The following is a 17,397-nucleotide window of genomic DNA, read 5'->3' on the forward strand; positions in this document are numbered from 1 at the left end:
AGAGCAAGAGGTAGCCCCCAAGTTAAGGAGGTGCTGGCCTACACAAGGCCTGTAAGATTTGCCCCAGCCCCTTGAACTGTATCCAGTAGCAAACAGGGAGATATCTGAGGCCAGATGGTGCACGCTCAAGGCAGCCCACCTCGCTTAGGAGATGAGCAGCTGTATTTTGTCCCCTCTGAAGCTTCTAGATGGTCTTTTTTTACAAGTGAGAGCTCGGGCATCTCTTGGTAGTTCTTTATCCAGTGATGCGGCTTGAAAATGAGTTGGCTCTGCTTGTCGAACTGCCACCAAGACACCTGTAAAAAGCGGCTGGAACAGGGAGGCAGAACTAGCCTGGTTGGTCTCCCCTGGTAGCTGCTGGCCCACAAGAGGCACCAGGAGAAAGCACCTGGGCAGCAGAGCCACCGCAGGGCCAGGTAGTCATTTCTTTCCTGTTACTTTTCCACATAAGCAATCACCGCAGTTGCCACATGGCCACTGGGCACTCGCGGGGGTGGGATGAGAGGTGATTGGGAGCCTGGGAAGGGCTACCAGGAGGCAATCTCTGTTCAGACTTGGTCTCCACCACGAAAACAAATGGGAATTGCCCTGTTTTAAAATGACAGGGGGCTAAAGGATCAGGAGAACGTTTGCTCCGGTTCCCAAAGGGCTCCTGTGTGCGTGCTTCCCATCTGGTAAGCTCCAGCCTTGTGAAAACTCTCCAGTCATCGGAGCCTGCTGGCACCAGTGCTAACCAACTCAGAGCAAAACCCCTGCCCAGGGGCACCCCTAGCTGAGAGGGGGATAGCCGTGTCAGGGCCAGCATATGCAGAACAAGTCAGCTCTGTCTCATGGCCACAGAAAATTATGGGAAGCTGCCTGCCACTCAGGGGCCCCATTGTACCATAAAACCAGCAGGGAGGGGCTAAGCCTCAGGGTGGGGGAGGTGCTTTGAGCCCCCCAGCAAAGCTTCCACCGTTTTAGTTATCTAAGCCACTTTTATCTTCTCACAGCCTGTATTTACTTGTGCCCTTTTCTCCGCAGTAGGGGTAGTACACCTAGCCCTGGCCTTGCCCCTGCATCTGGCGCACTGTAGCGAACCTGCAGCAACTCTTCTGTTCCAGTCCTGGGTTCCCACACAGCTCTACCAAATGCTAATGTGCCCCATTCTTGGTTTGCAGCTCCCTGCTGCTCCAGACCTGCTCTCCTAGTGCCCCTCAGTCCTGGTCTGCAGCTGTCCCTGCTATCCTAATCCAGCACCCATGTCAGCCAGGAGTATTGCTGAGCCAGCGCACACAGGTTGATGGTAGAAAGAGGAAGCAGATGGGAGAGGAGAAAGGCAGTGCCCCTTTTGCTGCTGCCAAACTCTCCCCTAGTAACAAGATCCCTGTGCCTCCTTCCTCAAGTGGCCCAGTTTAGCCTCTTCCCCCTCAACTGCCAAATCCCTCCCCAAGGGGCCAGCTCCCCCAGCCCCACACCACCCAGCTGCCAGACCTGCCCAAACCTCCCCACTCCCTCTGCCACAGCTGCCTCCTCTGTCCCCTCCATCCTCCCGCTCCCCTTTAGCTGCCAAACCCTTTGTCTTCATCCAGGTCTTCCCCCAACAGCAGCTGTGGTTCAAGACCCAGCTGTGCAGTTTCTGCAACAGCGTGAGCAAAATGGGGAGATCTTGAGCAAGCAAGGGTTTGGAGAAATGAAATATTGCAAACAAATAATGCCCCGTCGATTGTGGGATTTGTGTTAACATTTAATTCACTCGAAAGCTCTCTGGTTCTCACCATTTCCTGGTGTATGTCACAGTGCTGTAGATGACGCAGCTTCTCACAGTGTGCCCCACGGAAATCAGAGGGTGCTTGCTGCTCGGCAGACTACACAAGGCCAAGGCCATGCATCCCCTGCTATTCTAGTCTAGGGCTCTCCCCAGCTCTGCTGATGCACCTCAGTCCTGATCTGCCGCTCTCTGCCTCCTATGCAGTCCAGCCCCTCGCAACCCACACAGCGACACCAGTACATCTTGAGCCTGACCTGCAGCGACTGTATGCCTGACCTGCCACTGGTTGCAATGCGCACAGCCCTATCTCAAGCCGAATCTGCAGCTCCCCCTCATCCAATTCTGCGCAGAGGAAAAGACGTCTGTTAGTAGTGCGTTGGTGCTCTGCACTGGGCTGAGATCCACCGAGCTCATTTCATTACTGATGCCAAGGCAGCAGTTGAACCCAGTCCTCCAGAGCCCCATTAACTCTGCTCTACGCAGAGAAGACCTCAGCTGCGGGCAAGTATTTCACTGTAATTGGTATAGGTCAGGACGGAGACACAGACCAAGCCCATGGGGAGAGCAGGGCTTGAATCAAGGTAGCCACAGAGGCTGCTGCAGGCCCAGAGATGAGAGGCACAGGGCTGCTTTGGGTTCATTTGTTTGGGCTGTGGCGGGAAACGGAGCCGACCCTGTCCCAAGTCCTTCACAGCAGATAAATCGCTCAAACAACAGGCAAGCACAAGGACTCCCTGTGTAAACAGCTAACCACTGCCCTTCTTGCTTCTGGCTGTCTCTCTTCTTGCTCCCAGGTAAGGAATAGGGGACAGAGGGAGCAGAAGTGACCCCACTTCCGAGAGTCCATGCCAGTGCCCGGTAACCTTCATGGGAAGGCTCCCATGATTGGTTCCCATGAGTGCAGTGGGCTCTGGTTCAGGCCCATAGTACAGAACCCACCTCCTCCCAATGCAGCCCTGCCCTGCTCTGCCACCACAGGGAACCCTCCAGTTTAACCGAGCAGCACAGCACCCACTTCCCTTTGGGATTAGCCTTGCTGTGGTAGCACTGGGGACAAGCTGACGTCCTGAAGTGGGGATTTGAACCTATGACCCATAAGCAAAGGCTTAGCAGGCTGTGCCACTTAGCCAAGCAGCTGTGGATAGCAAAGGGATCAGTTTGGCTCCAGTTATGTATTAAATGCCACAGACTCCTACAAGTTCTTATTCTGTATCTTTATTGCTCCACACACACAGCAGGACTTCCGTTTGGTAGTAATCGTAGCCAGCATTTCTGTAGCACCTTACCCCCATGGATCCCAAAGCCTTAGTATTATGAATCTAAACCTGAGATGACTATTGATGCCTCCAGTTCCCATAGCACTCTGTTCCTGGCTTCATTCCCTTGGATATGGGTGGGGAGCCCAAGTTCTGGCTTCCCCCTCTTCTGTAAATTTCTAGGGATCCCCAGCTTTCCACAGCCTCAGAATTTCCTCCAGGAGGATGCTGGATCCCGGCTGTAGGGGATGGAGAGATTAGAGGAGTATCTCTCCGTGATTTCTTGCTGGTCCAGGTGGAGATGAGAACATCTGGAGAGGACTCCCAGCTCTATCTGCAGTAAGGAACGTGGGTGGGGTCATGCCATCCTTCGCTCAGCCTCTCACGCCCTGGCTGCGCAGGCGATTTCAAACTGCTGCAACATGATAGCAAACCCCTGAAGGAGCACCAAGGTGGCAATGCACCCATGACCTCACCCCTCCAGTGGGGGAAGAGCCCCCTGCCCCTCACTGTCCTATTACCGACAGGAGCACTTGCAAGCAGACACTACTGGGTAGGGAATCTGCCTCCAGGTGCATTGCTGGAGAGTCCTGCCCGTGTCTATGGCTGGGTCCTTGCTCATCCAGCAGTGCCAGACCAGGAGCTTGATGTGGGTGAACTGGGCAGGACGGCAGGTCATGCCAGGAGGCCAGGAGCAGCCAGTGTGGGAGGTGTCACACTCTGTGTGGCGGACCCAACGTGGCCAGAAGACAGGCCCCAGATCCACCCAGGATGAGGTCAGGTGGCAGGTGGCGCTGTCCACCAGCCACCGACGGAGGCGGTGGGCAACAGCTTGGCTTAGGTTGCTGGCTGTCCTCTCCTCCGGGGGCAGCAGGATAGGAAGCTCCACGTTTTCAGCCTCTTGCAGCAGCTTCTTCCGGTAACGGCTGGTGCCATCGGCCAGGTCCTGGCTCAGGGTGCCCAGCTGCTCCAGGCTGGTGTTGCGGCTTCGTGGATCCTGCGAGGACATCCAGAAGGGGTCGTATGAGGGGCCCAGCAGCTTCAACAACCGAGGGGCCCTGAGATGCTTGGGCTTGGGGGCATAGTGGTAGTCATTGGGAGAGCGGGACAGGCTATATGGCCTCACGTGGGCAGATGGCTTGCTCCGGATGAGGTGGACATCAGGATTGGGTGGGGTGGTCTCACTGATCTTCTCAGGCTGCAGAAGGTCCTCACTTAGGGGAAGGTCTCCCTCCTGGGAGAGGAGAGAGGCTCCAGAGGGAAGAGGCCCGTGGCCCCAGCTCCCCAGCAGCAGCAGGCAAATGAGACCTGCTCTGGCCACCTCCATGATGGGTGCAGCTCGTTCGGGGCTCCCCTTGTGTGTGTCTTGCTGCAGGCTGGCACTCCGAGTTCCCTCCCGCTACCTCTCTGGTTATCAGTGGATCCCTTTGGCTGAGAGAAATCCGTCCCCTTTCCCCTCATTACAGAGTCTGATACCAGACACTGCTGCAGCTCACAGAGACACAACCAGCGAATCACAGGGACACTTCCCCCCACCCCCCGGCTGGCTGGGTGCAGAGGCAGTGGGTGATGCCAAGTGCAGCAGGTGCAGCTACAGGAGTATGGGTGGTGCTGAGTGGTAGGATTACAGTGAGTTTTGCTGACTGTAGAGCTACAGTAAGTGCTGCTGGGTCCCACAGGTGCTGCTGGCGGTGTAGGGAAGCTGCTTGGTGGAGGGGGGGTAAGTGGGGATGTAAAGATGTTCCTGCGTGTTGGGGTGCAACAGGTCCTGCTTGGCAAGGAGGGACGGTGGGTGTTGCTGGGGAAGTGGGGCTATGGCAGGGTATGGCTGAGGTTGAAGATGTGCCGCTGGTTGTCGAGGTGCGATGGGTGCTGCTGAGGCTGTAGGTCCAGCAGTTGATGCTGGAGGTGCTGCTGGAAGCACCATCCGTTGCTGGGTGTAGGGGGAAATCTCACGGCTAAGCCCTGTTGAGCAGAGTTGCCAGAGCAGGCAGCACCCAGGGGAGTGCGAGTGTGAGACCACTCGCCATACAGAGTGAATTTGAATGGCTGCTTGCCTCGGTGCATCCCAGCAGCGCTTAATTTGTAATGAAAGAGGTGCCGGGGCTTAAGCAATTAGGTGCTGGGGATCAAGCACTTTTTAAATTTTAATAAGTGACGCGGTAAGCCCAAATAAAGCACTGCATCCCGGCCACCTGGGAAAGCTCCCTCCTGTATGAAGCGGTGCTGCATCCATTAGCCCAACATGGGACTGGGCCCTTGGAGAAGGGAGAGAAGTGGATGGCAGGGGCGGAAGGGTTAGTTGCTCACCCTCCCCAGCGCGTGCCTCTCCCAGCAGTGATTGTGTGTTCCCCAGAGGGGTGGGGAGAAGCCACGATTGAGAGACTTGGGAACCGTCTCATCTAAACTCCCTTGGGGAGCAGGGGAATGAGAGGAGACAGGAACTCCCTTCTTGACCTGCGCCTCGACAAGGCCACATGCCTCCAAGCCGCCTGTTCTCATAGCCATAAGAGTACTGGGGTCAGGCAGACACACAGCCTCTGGGGCCCTTCATTGCCCTCCCTGGCTGCTTCAGAGTTTAACCCTGTGTGTTTAACTAGCCTACCCAGCCCCGGGCCCCGGGAGGGGGGCTGGAGTCCTTGCACACCCCATGCTCTCTGAGGGGTTACTGCCATGGCTGAGCTGGGCTCATGATGCCCTTGGCGCTCTGGCCTGTGTGTTAGTGTCACCGCAGGGCCCACAAGCGGCTCTGCCTGCGACCCCTCGAGTCCCACCCCACCCACCTCCCCTCCCCAGGCGTCCCAGCAACTCCTGCCGGGGAAGGTGCCACCCCTCCTCCAACAAGCCACTCTAGCCCCTGTGTGTCTGGCTGCCTGCAGGGTGTCCCCCCGCCCCGTTACCCCATGCCCCCAGGGGACCCCCGGCACCCTCTGCTGCGGGAGCTGAGCCGCTGGGGGGACACGTGCGGCAGCTCCGTCCTCCCCTCGGTGCCGGCCAGGCTCATGACGAGCCTGGGGGCGCTGAGGCTCTGTACCCCAGCGGGCGGGGGGCAGGGCCCGGCGGCAGATCGGCTGGGCCGGGCCACCCTTTACTTCCCATGGGGGCTGGGCCGGGCCAGGCCAGCGGGTCGCTGCGGGCTCTGGGGGAAGTTTCTGCCCGTGTGAGCCACCAGCCTGCTGTGCCGCGGGGGAGTGAACGCCGGCGCCGGCCTCCCGGAGCGGGGAGCAGCGCGGCCGGCGGGCGGCGCCGGGAAGGAGGGAGCCGAGGGGAGGAGGGAGCCGAGGGGCGGGGGGGCCGCGCCACGTGCGGGAGGCGCAGCTCAGGCAAACTCCGGGTCCCCGCTGGCCCGTGCGGAGGGAGCGGGATCGCAGCGCCCCGGCCCCGCGGGGCTCCCCCGGCGCGAGGCGCAGGTGAGTGGGCGGGGCCGGGCCGGGCCGGGCTGGCGGAGGCGGCGCGCGCTCGCTCTTCCCTTGCTCCGAGTCCTGCCCCGTCCGCGGGGCCCGGGGGGAGCGAGCGCCCCGCTGCCAGCGCCCGCGACTCGACGGGGAGAGCGACAGAGCCCGCCCGCTGCTGCCGTGCGGCTCCGGGCTGGGGGGGCAGGGGTCCGTGTGGGGCAGAGGGGATGCTGGGGGAGGGGGAGAGCTGGGGGGGCAGGGGTCCGTGTGGGGCAGAGGGGATGCTGGGGGAGGGGGAGAGCTGGGGGGACAGGGGTCCGTGTGGGGCAGAGGGGATGCTGGGGGAGGGGGAGAGCTGGGGGGACGGGTCCGTGTGAGGCAGAGGGGATGTTGGGGGAGGGGGAGAGCTGGGGGGACAGGGGTCCGTGTGAGGCAGAGGGGATGTTGGGGGAGGGGGAGAGCTGGGGGGACAGGGGTCCGTGTGGGGCAGGGGGGATGTTGGGGGAGGGGGAGAGCTGGGGGGACAGGGGTCCGTGTGGGGCAGAGGGGATGTTGGGGGAGGGGGAGAGCTGGGGGGACAGGGGTCCGTGTGGGGCAGAGGGGATGTTGGGGGAGGGGGAGAGCTGGGGGGACAGGGGTCTGTGTGGGGCAGAGGGGATGCTGGGGGAGGGGGAGAGCTGGGGGGACAGGGGTCTGTGTGGGGCAGGGGGGATGCTGGGGGAGGGGGAGAGCTGGGGGGACAGGGGTCTGTGTGGGGCAGGGGGGATGCTGGGGGAGGGGGAGAGCTGGGGGGACAGGAGTCTGTGTGGGGCAGGGGGGATGCTGGGGGAGGGGGAGAGCTGGCGGGACAGGAGTCTGTGTGGGGCAGAGGGGATGCTGGGGGAGGGGGAGAGCTGGGGGGACAGGGGCCTGTGTGGGGCAGAGGGGATGCTGGGGGAGGGGGAGACCTGGGGGGACAGGGGTCCGTGTGGGGCAGGGGAGATGCTGGGGGGGAGCTATGGAAACAGGTCTCTCTGTGAGCAGGGGTGCTGGAACAATTTGTAGGGGGGGGGGTTTGCTGAGAGCCATTGAACCAAACTGTAAACCCTGGATAGGATGGAAACTGCTTTACAGCAGGGGTGCGGCAGCCCCCATAGTTCCAGCACCTATGGCTGTGTGAGGCAGAGCAGGCTCTGGAGTGAGAGCTATGGGGACGGGTCTCTCTATGTTGAGCACAGGGGACCCGGGGTGGGCCGGGAATCTGTGAGGACAGGTCTCTCCTTATGGGGCAGAGAGGATGCTGGGGGGAAGATCTACAGGGACAGGTCTCTCTGTGTGGGGCAGAGGGGATTCTGGGAGGGAAAGCTGTGGAGACAGGTTTCTGCATGTGGGGCAGAGGGGATTCTGAGAGCTGTGGGGACTGGTCTCTCTGTTTGGGGCAGAGGGGATTCCGGGGAGGAAGACCTCTGGGGAGATGCTCACTCCAAGTGGGGCAGAGGGGACTCTGGGGTCGAGGGCAGGGATCTATGGGCATAGGGGATAGAGGGGATTCTGAAAAGCTATGGGGACAGATCTCTCTGTGTGGGAGAGAGAAGATGCTGGGGTGGGGGAGATGTATGGGGACAAGTCTCTCCATGTGGTGCAAAGTTTACTCAGGGACGAGAGCTCTGGGGACAGGCCTCCCCCCTGTGTGGAGCAGAGGGGATTCTGGGGGGTGAGAGGTGTGGGGGGAAGAGAGGACGCTGGGCGGGAGAGCTGTGGGAACAGGTCTCCCCCAGTGTGGGCCAGAGGTACAGAGTCAGCCCCTCGAGAGCCAGGAGCGCAGAGACAACCTACTGGAGTGATAGAGAGGGTTTTACAAATGAGAGGGAAAGCCCTGGTCCTGGCTGGAGTAACACAGAAGAAACTCTGGGGACTCGTGGCACCCATAAAAAGTTGATCAGATGTTGCTTGGTAACAGTGTCGTTCCCTCATAATTACTGATCAACCAATGACAATTTATTCTGCTGCTGTAATAATAATAATAAGAAGAAGAAGATCATCTGATATAGGGTACGATGCTTGTGCCTCATTGGTGACGTGCACTGTCACGCAATGCTCTGCTTGAGGCCATTGTGTGCGCGAAGTCCTGGAATTAACCAGACTACTCCAGTTTCCTGCTCATGTAATTGAACTTAGCTTCTTAATGATTATTACTTTGTCTTACGGTAGTGCCTAGAGGAGCCAGCCGAGACCATTCTGCTAGGTGCTATATAAACACATAGAGAGAGATAGTCCCTGCCTCAGAGAGCTCACAATCTAAATTGACAGGCCAGATGAAGGGTGGGAGGAAGAGAAATGGGTGCAAAGTGGGACAGTGACTTGCTCGAGGTCACAGAGACAGGAGTAGAACCCAGGTCTCCTGATGCCCAGGCCTGGGCTGTGTCCACTGAACAAAACTGCCTCTGCTCATACAAAACTGGTCATTTTTCTAATTCATCCCTGGATCTCTGATTACTTCAAACATGACAAGAGGCAGCCATCCCCTGGTGTGGGACGCCGAGTGATCTCTAGATGCTGGCCCCTCCCCTGTATAGAACAGTGGGGACGCTGGGTTGAAAGAGAGAGCGCTAACCCCTCTTTGGTGTGGGACAGAGCAGAGGGAGCCGGGCTGGAGGGTGCTGGGGTCATGCATGGTGGTTTGTTTTGGTAAGGAAGGGCTGATTGTGTCCCTCCTAACTTAGATGGTAGAACCCCTCAGCCTAGGAGACCTCCCTGCTATCAGAGCTGGTTAGGTGATGCTGTGGGGATAGAAGGTGCAGCGTCCCTTTCCCTGCCCCCAAGGGCTGCCTCCTCCTTTCCTGGGGGCCTCTGCTGAGCCCCTGTCAAAGGAAAGCTGAGATTAAAACTCACTAAAACAAGAAATCCCAAGAGGTTTAACGGCTTTGGGAATGTGATGGAGTAAAGGGGGTCAAGTGGTGCCTGGCAGAGGCTCCCCCCACCACCGGCCGGTGTCACCATTGGTACTTGCACCCTTGCAGTGTTGGCTGGTGCAGGAGGAGGTCTTGGATTCAGCTCAGCTAGGGTCCCTGTGGTGACCTAAAGCCAAGCAAATCCTGACTGGCTGATCCCAGTAGAAGTCCAGCCAATTACGTCACAGTGGATGAAGGGACTTGGCATCTCTTGATGTCATCATTAAATCAGCTTATTGGATGCTGACGTCTAATGGGAGATGGGACCTCAGGGGCCACAAGGGAGCGAAAGGCCTTGTTCTTAGTTTAGCAGGGTGTCAAAGGCTATGACCCTCCGCTGTGCTCTGATGTGACAGCAGGCCAGGGTTCGACTCATAGTGACTAGCAAACATACTGCAGTCTCACCCCAAACGCCACTGCACCTCAGTCACCTCACTGGGGTGTCCCTGTGCATGTGTTTGCTCTGGCCAGAACTGGCCCTTGGTTTTGTGGAGCTCTGTGTGAAGTGACAACTGCCCCACTCAGGTTCAAGCCTCACCTCCCTGTATCCGCAACTCTGCCAGTCTCCTCCTCCCTGCCTGTGACCCCCTCAGGCTGTAGCAAATCCCTCTCAGCTCTGAGTGAGGCTCTGTGGCTCCTGGGGACCCTTCCTCATACGGGCCAGGAGATGGCGCCAAAGTGCAGTTTTCTAAGCGGGGGTAGGAAGAGCTGTTATGAAATTCACCCCCTGCCACTGCCCTTGGGCGCCAGACTCAAAAGGGACCATGGGATGGGGCCCAGTATGATGGGTCTGTGGGAGTGTGAAGTGAGACCCTGGAAGGGCAGGGATCTATGCAGCTGCATGGGCCTAAAGGCACCACCGCTCCTTTACAGTAGCATAGCCAAAATGCACACTAGGGCCTCTCACTGGGAGGCTCATGGGTTCGCCTTGCTGAGACACCCCAGAGGGGTGTTCGCTCCAGCTAGGTGGAGTCAATAGGAGCAGGGCTGACAGTAGCTGCTGTGTTCTCCACTGAGAGGTGTTCTTGTGCTGCTGGTACCCAGCGGACGCTGGAGATGCACAGTGGACCTGCTGTTTTTCTCTCTTCCCTCCCTTGCCAGGCCCACTGTCTGATGGGGAGATGCCAGAGAGCTGGAATGCTTCCTCCAACAGCCTGGAGGTGCGAGCTGCAGGCATCATCGTGCCGGTGGCCTTCTCCCTCATCTTCCTCCTGGGCACAGTGGGGAATGGGCTGGTGCTGGCTGTGCTGCTGCGTAATGGCCAGGTGAAGTACAACACCACCAACCTGTTCATCCTCAACCTGGCCATGGCGGACCTCTGCTTCATCATCTGCTGCGTCCCCTTCCAAGCCACCATCTACACACTGGACGGGTGGCTCTTCGGCCCCTTCGCCTGCAAGGCTGTGCACTTCCTCATCTACCTCACCATGTATGCCAGCAGCTTCACCCTGGCAGCCGTCTCTGTCGACAGGTGAGCAATGTTCCCTCTAATTTCTGACAGGCCGTGTGTGCAAAAAATTTCTTCTGTGCAAATTGTGCTTCTGTGCAAATTTTTGTGCGCGCGGTGTTTTGCCGTGTGCGCGGGGTTTACGATCTGTGTGCGCCCGCACAGCTTAGAGGGTACAGTGCAGGTGAGCCTCCTCCACCCTTCCCCAGTCACGCTTTGGGTCTCTTGCTTCAGTTCAAGAGACTGGATTGGCATGGCGAGGTAAGTGTAGGAGAAAAGCAGACCCCACCCACGTCTGTCAGGAGCGGGCACAACCCACCCAGGACAGGGTCACTCACTGTGTCTGGGGTTTGATCCCCAGTGGCCACTTGTCACTGCTGTCCATTTCTGACCCAGTGGCAGGCCGTTGCACAGGGCCATGCATGTGCTCTTACCCTCAACCACAATCCTAGCAGATCTACCCTGACCCATTCCACAGAGCTCCCTCACCTTCCACCTCCATCCCCTCCCTTGACTCATTCCACAAGTCTCCCTTCTCTGCCAACCCACAGATTTCTCCTCCCAGCTCTCTCCATTCTCCCTTCCCCTCGTAAACCTCTCTCGTTATCCCTCTCCCCCATTTCCCTTTCCTCTCTCCTGCCTTCTCTGTTGCTCCTCACCTCCTGCTCCTCCTCTCTCTCAGCACCCAAAACAAGCTCTCCCACAGTCTGCTTACCCAGCCCTTTCTCTTCCTTGCTGGGGAGAGGTTGGTTTGTTCTTCCAGACAGGAGTGGACTGAGGCTGGATTTCTGCTCTCCAAACCCATCAGTCCCCCAGGCCCAATGCAGCAGGGTGCTAGTGAGGAAACTAGAATCTCTCCCATGGCTGACTGAGGAGGATCAAAGAGTCCATTGAGTGGAGGAGGGATTGGGGGAAGAATGCTTGGGTGGTGGAAGAAAGAAAGAAAGAAAGAAAGATCAAATTGACCAGTGGGTTCTGCTTAATCCTCCCTTCCAAGGGATGGAGGAGGGAAGATGAGAGGCCCCACTGGAGACAGCACCTGGGAGGGGGCTGCATGGAACAGCAGGACAGTGACCGTGAAGTTCCTTTGCTGACTCATTTGTTTTGCTGTTTAAACCCCATCTCACCCCATCCCACGCTGCAGGTACCTGGCCATTCGCTACCCGCTGAAATCCCGGGATCTCCGGATCTCCCGGAATGCAGTGGTTGCCATCATAGTGATCTGGACCCTGTCACTGCTCTTCGCAGGGCCCTACCTCAGCTACTACCAGATTGTCCACTACCACGGGGTGCCCATCTGTGTCCCCATCTGGGAGGACCAGCACCGGAAGATCCTGGACATCCTCACCTTTGTGTTTGGGTACCTCCTGCCTGTGGCTGTCGTGAGCTTGGCTTATGCCAGGACCATCAAGTTCCTGTGGACCTCAGTAGACCCTGTCGAGAGAATCTCAGAGTCCCGTAAGGCCAAGTGCAAGGTCACCAAGATGATTGTGGCTGTGGCCATACTCTTCTGCCTCTGCTGGCTGCCCCACCACCTGGTCATCTTATGCTTTTGGTTTGGCTACTTCCCCTTCAACCGAGTCACTTATGCCTGCCGCCTGGCCTCCCACTGCCTGTCATATGCCAACTCCTGCCTCAACCCCATTGTCTATGCCCTCATCTCTAAGCATTTCCGCAAGAAGTTCAAGCTGGTCTTCACTTGCCTCCTCTTCCAGAACAAGAACAGGAAGAAGAAGAGAGCTGGCAATAAAGTCCACGTGACCAATGTGGCCAACAATGCTGTAGGTGCGTATGGAGGGAACACCGAGGTCTCACAGATCCAGGAGGAGAATGCCAGGTGCTGCCAGGGCCTGCTGCGGAAAGATGCTGAAGACACCCATCTCCCTGAGGCATGGACTCATCAGCTACAGGACACCACTGCCTCTGCTCAGAGAGGACTGCTGGCTGAAGAAAGTAACAACTGGCAACCCACTGGCTGTGACCTCACCAGGAAGATCTCAGGGCCTGCTGACCCTCCACTGATAATATAAACCAAGAGGAGAAATGCATAATCCAGTGGGGGAGTCACCCTTCCACCCCTGTGTATGCAAGCAGATTGAATGATGTAGCCATTGGGAAATTGCACTGCAGTGATGGCTAATCTTAACAGTGTCAGCTGTGGCTTTTTTATGATCATTCCACCCTTATCCACTTCCCTGTACCATTCTTGTGGGAGCAGTGGAATCCATCAATGGAAATTCAGAAGGTAGGAGCATGCTAACATAAAAACAAGAGACATGGAGAACTAGACTCAGCATGATCCCTGGGGAAAGGACTGGACTCCCATTGCCCTGGGCACGATATTGAAAATATGTGGCGAGGAGAAGGGGAAGGAGTTTTACCACCATGTGCGATATGACACCACACAATTAACGGTGTGATCCAGTGTAAGGCACTGCCCACATATTGGGGTTCAAAATTTGAACTTCCCTCTTGAGATTAATTAGCCCCTCGATAAGCCCTGTGTGGGTGTCTGTTGCTCACAGTCACCCAGGGGGTATTCCCCCTACACATTTTCAACAGTGCCCACTAATTTTGCATGGCATTTTGGGTACTGGAAAATTGTGACTAACAGAATTAACGTACCCTGTTTGAAACCACATGCTGTGGTGTGGGTATCAGAATGCTGGGGGGCATGGTTGGAAGAATGTGTGTGTGTGGCTATGTGTGAAGAGAGTTAGTCATTTTGTTTGGGCTAGGGATGGGAATAGGATCTCTATGTGTGTCTGTGAAAACGGGGCAGTTCAAAACCTCTGTCACTGGAAAAACTGGGGCAATGTGTCTAACATCCCAAGCAGTGGAATTCTGTTCCCTGACTGGGTGTCTTCTCCTCTCTAGTAATTCCCAGCAGGTTTAGGCCGTTCTCCAATGCGAATCCTCCTCCCCCAGCTACTCCACTCTGTATCACAGAGGGCCTTGTTTGCAATCCTAGCTGAAAACCCCAATTGCAAGGAAGTCAGCAGCTCATATCAATATCTTCTTATACTAATTCTACCACCATCACTGTTATTAAAATGATTTATTATATAGCAAGTAAAAAATGGAAAACCTGGTATTATTACATCTTAGTGTCTCCTCCCATGCATGCTGATAGACTCATAGAAGCTTGAGATGGAAAAGCTCTGTTAGTTTATTAAGTCGGTCTCTTCCCTCCACCCTGGCAAAGCAGGATGATTCCCTACAGAACACTTCCTAGTGTTTTGTCCACTCTAGCTTTATATGTCCTCACTACTGTCCTAATGCTCCTTTGGGTATGTCTACACTACGAAATTAGGTTGAATTTATAGAAGTCGGTTTTGTAGAAAGCGGTTTTATACAGTTGATTGTGTGCGTCCCCACACAAGTGCTCTAAGTGCATGTAGTCGGCGGAGTGTGTCCACAGTACCGAGGCAACCGTCGACTTCCAGAGCATTGCACTGTGGGTAGCTATCCCACAGTTCCCGCAGTCTCTGCCGCCCATTTGAATTCTGGGTAGAAATCCCAGTGCCTTATGGGGCTAAAACATTGTCGCGGGTGGTTCTGGGTACATATCGTCAGGCCCCCGTTCCCTCCCTCCCTCCGTGAAAGCAAGGGCAGACAATTGTTTTGCGCCTTTTTTCTTGAGTTACCTGTGCAGACGCCATACCACGGCAAGCATGGAGCCCGCTCAGGTAACCGTCACCGTATGTCTCCTGGGTGCTGGCAGACGTGGTACTGCATTGCTACACAGCAGCAGCAACCCATTGCCTTGTGGCAGCAGCCAGTGCAGTATGATTGGTAGCTGTCGTCGACGTAGTCCTGGGTGCTCTTTTAATCGGGTGCCTGGGCAAACATGGGAGTGACTCAGCCAGGTCATTTCCCTTGTTTCGTCTCGTGGCGATTCAGTCCTACCGGCAGTGCGCTGCCTTTTAACCTCCAGCCAGCAAAAGATGATGGCTAGTCGTCATACTGCTCCATCTTCGGCCGAGCACCCAGGAGATAATGACGGCTAGCGATCGTACTTCACAGTCTGCTGCCAGCAAGATGTATAAAGATAGATGAAGTGGCTCAAAACAAGAAATAGACCAGATTTGTTTTGTATTCATTTTCTCCTCCCTCCCTCTGTGAAATCAACGGCCTGCTAAACCCAGTTTTGAGTTCTATCCTTGAGGGGGCCATTCAGTTTCTTGCAAAGCCACCCCCTTTGTTGATTTTAATTCCCTGTAAGTCAACCCTGTAAGCTGTGTCATCAGTCGCTCCTCCCTCCGTCGGGGCAACGGCAGACAATCGTTCCGCGCCTTTTTTCTGTGCAGACGCCATACCACAGCAAGCATGGACCCCGCTCAGATCACTTTGGCAATTAGGAGCACATTAAACACCACGCGCATTATCCAGCAATATATGCAGCACCAGAACCTGGCACAGTGATACCGGGCGAGTAGGCGACGTCAGCGCGGTGACGTGAGTAATGAGGACATCGACACAGACTTCTCTCAAAGCAGGGGCCCTGGCAATATGGGCATCATGGTGCTAATGGGGCAGGTTCATGCAGTGGAACGCTGATTCTGGGCTCGGGAAACAAGCACAGACTGGTGGGACCGCATAGTGTTGCAGGTCTGGGACGATTCCCAGTGGTTGCGAAACTTTTGCATGCGTAAGGACACTTTCATGGAACTTTGTGACTTGCTTTCCCCTGCCCTGAGGCGCAAGAATACCAAGATGAGAGCAGCCCTCACAGTTGAGAAGCGAGTGGCGATAGCCCTGTGGAAGCTTGCAACGCCAGACAACTACCAGTCAGTTGGGAATCAATTTGGAGTGGGCAAATCTACTGTGGGGGCTGCTGTGAAGCAAGTAGCCAATGCAATCAAAGATCTGCTGATATCAAGGGTAGTGACCCTGGGAAATGTGCAGGTCATAGTGGATGGCTTTGCTGCAATGGGATTCCCTAACTGTGGTGGGGCCATAGACGGAACCCATATCCCTATCTTGGCACCGGAGCACCAAGCCGCCGAGTACATAAACCGCAAGGGGTACTTTTCGATAGTGCTGCAAGCTCTGGTGGATCACAAGTGACGTTTCACCAGCATCAACGTGAGATGGCCGGGAAAGGTACATGACGCTCGCATCTTCAGGAACTCTGGTCTGTTTCAAAAGCTGAAAGAAGGGACTTTATTCCCAGACCAGAAAATAACCGTTGGGGATGTTGAAATGCCTAGATGTATCCTTGGGGACCCAGCCTACCCCTTAATGCCATGGCTCATGAAGCCGTACACAGGCAGCCTGGACAGTGGTCAGGAGCTGTTCAACTACAGGCTGAGCAAGTGCAGAATGGTGGTAGAATGTGCATTTGGACGTTTAAAGGCGCGCTGGCGCAGTTTACTGACTCGCTTAGACCTCAGCGAAACCAATATTCCCACTGTTATTACTGCTTGCTGTGTGCTCCACAATATCTGTGAGAGTAAGGGGGAGACGTTTATGGCGGGGTGGGAGGCTTAGGCAAATCGTCTAGCTGCTGGTTACGCGCAGCCAGACACCAGGGCGGTTAGAAGAGCACAGGAGGGCGCGGTACGCATCAGAGAAGCTTTGAAAACCAGTTTCATGACTGGCCAAGCTACAGTGTGAAAGTTCTGTTTGTTTCTCCTTGATGAAACCCGCCGCCCCTTGGTTCACTCTACTTCCCTGTAAGCTAACCACTCTCTCCTCCTCCCTTTGATCACCGCTTGCAGAGGCAATAAAGTCATTGTTGCTTCACATTCATGCATTCTTTATTAATTCATCACACAAATAGGGGGATAACTACCAAGGTAGCCCAGGAGGGGTAGTGGAGGAGAGAAGTGTACCAGGAGGGGTTGTGGAGGAGGGAAGGACAAGGCCACACAGCACTTTAAAAGTTTAAAACTTTAAAACTTATTAAATGCCAGCTTTCTGTTGCTTGGGCAATCCTCTGGGGTGGAGTGGCCGGGTGGCCAGAGGCCCCCCCACCGCGTTCTTGGGCGTCTGGGTGAGGAGGCTATGGAACTTGGGGAGGAGGGTGGTTGGTTACACAGGGGCTGTAGCGGCGGTCTGTGCTCCTGCTGCCTTTCCTGCAGCTCAACCATACGCTGGAGCATGTTGGTTTGATCCTCCAGCAGCCTCAGCATTGAATCCTGCCTCCTCTCATCATGCTGCCGCCACCTTTCAGCTTCAGCCTCTCTTCAGCCCGCCACTTAATCTCTTCAGCCCACCACCTCTCCTCCCGGTCATATTGTGCTTTCCTGCACTCTGACATTGTCTGCCTCCACGCATTCGTCTGTGCTCTGTCAGAGTGGGAGGACAGCATGAGCTTAGAGAACATTTCATCACAAGTGTGTTTTTTTTGCCTTCTAATGTTCACTAGCCTCTGGGAAGGAGAAGATCCTGTGATCCTTGAAACACATGCAGCTGGTGGAGAGAAAAAAAAAAGAGGCAGTGGTATTTAAAAAGACACATTTTCTAGAACAATGGCTACACTCTTTCATGGTAAACCTTGCTGTTAACATTACATACACAGCACATGTGCTTTCATTCCAAGGTCGCGTTTTGCCTCCCCCCACCACGTGGCTAGCCCCTCACCCCCCACCCCATAGCTAACAGCGGGGAACAT

At 56.0% G+C, this 17,397-nt stretch overlaps 2 protein-coding genes across 2 annotated transcripts; one reads left to right on the plus strand and one right to left on the minus strand.

The window, feature by feature from the left end:
• Positions 1-3,523: 3,523 nt before the first annotated feature.
• LOC140906436 (noggin) lies at positions 3,524-4,333 on the minus strand. Its single transcript, XM_073330393.1, has one exon. It carries the CDS (start codon positions 4,331-4,333, stop codon positions 3,524-3,526), a length of 810 nt encoding a protein of 269 aa, XP_073186494.1.
• A 1,944-nt stretch (positions 4,334-6,277) lies between these two features.
• On the plus strand, positions 6,278-16,528 carry GALR3 (galanin receptor 3). Its single transcript, XM_073325862.2, is given in 4 exon segments — positions 6,278-6,416; positions 10,433-10,802; positions 11,923-12,729; positions 12,731-16,528. Coding segments are annotated over 3 exon segments (1,227 nt in total). The 5' UTR covers positions 6,278-6,416; positions 10,433-10,452; the 3' UTR covers positions 12,801-16,528.
• The last annotated feature ends 869 nt before the right edge of the window (positions 16,529-17,397 follow it).

Source organism: Lepidochelys kempii, chromosome 1 (genome assembly GCF_965140285.1).
Source record: "Lepidochelys kempii isolate rLepKem1 chromosome 1, rLepKem1.hap1, whole genome shotgun sequence".
Classification (NCBI taxonomy): Eukaryota; Metazoa; Chordata; order Testudines; family Cheloniidae; genus Lepidochelys; species Lepidochelys kempii.

Coding starts and splice junctions, on each gene's coding strand:
- LOC140906436 (XM_073330393.1), bottom strand. CDS start 4,333: ATGGAGGTGGCCAGAGCAGGTCTCATTTGCCTGCTGCTGCTGGGGAGC.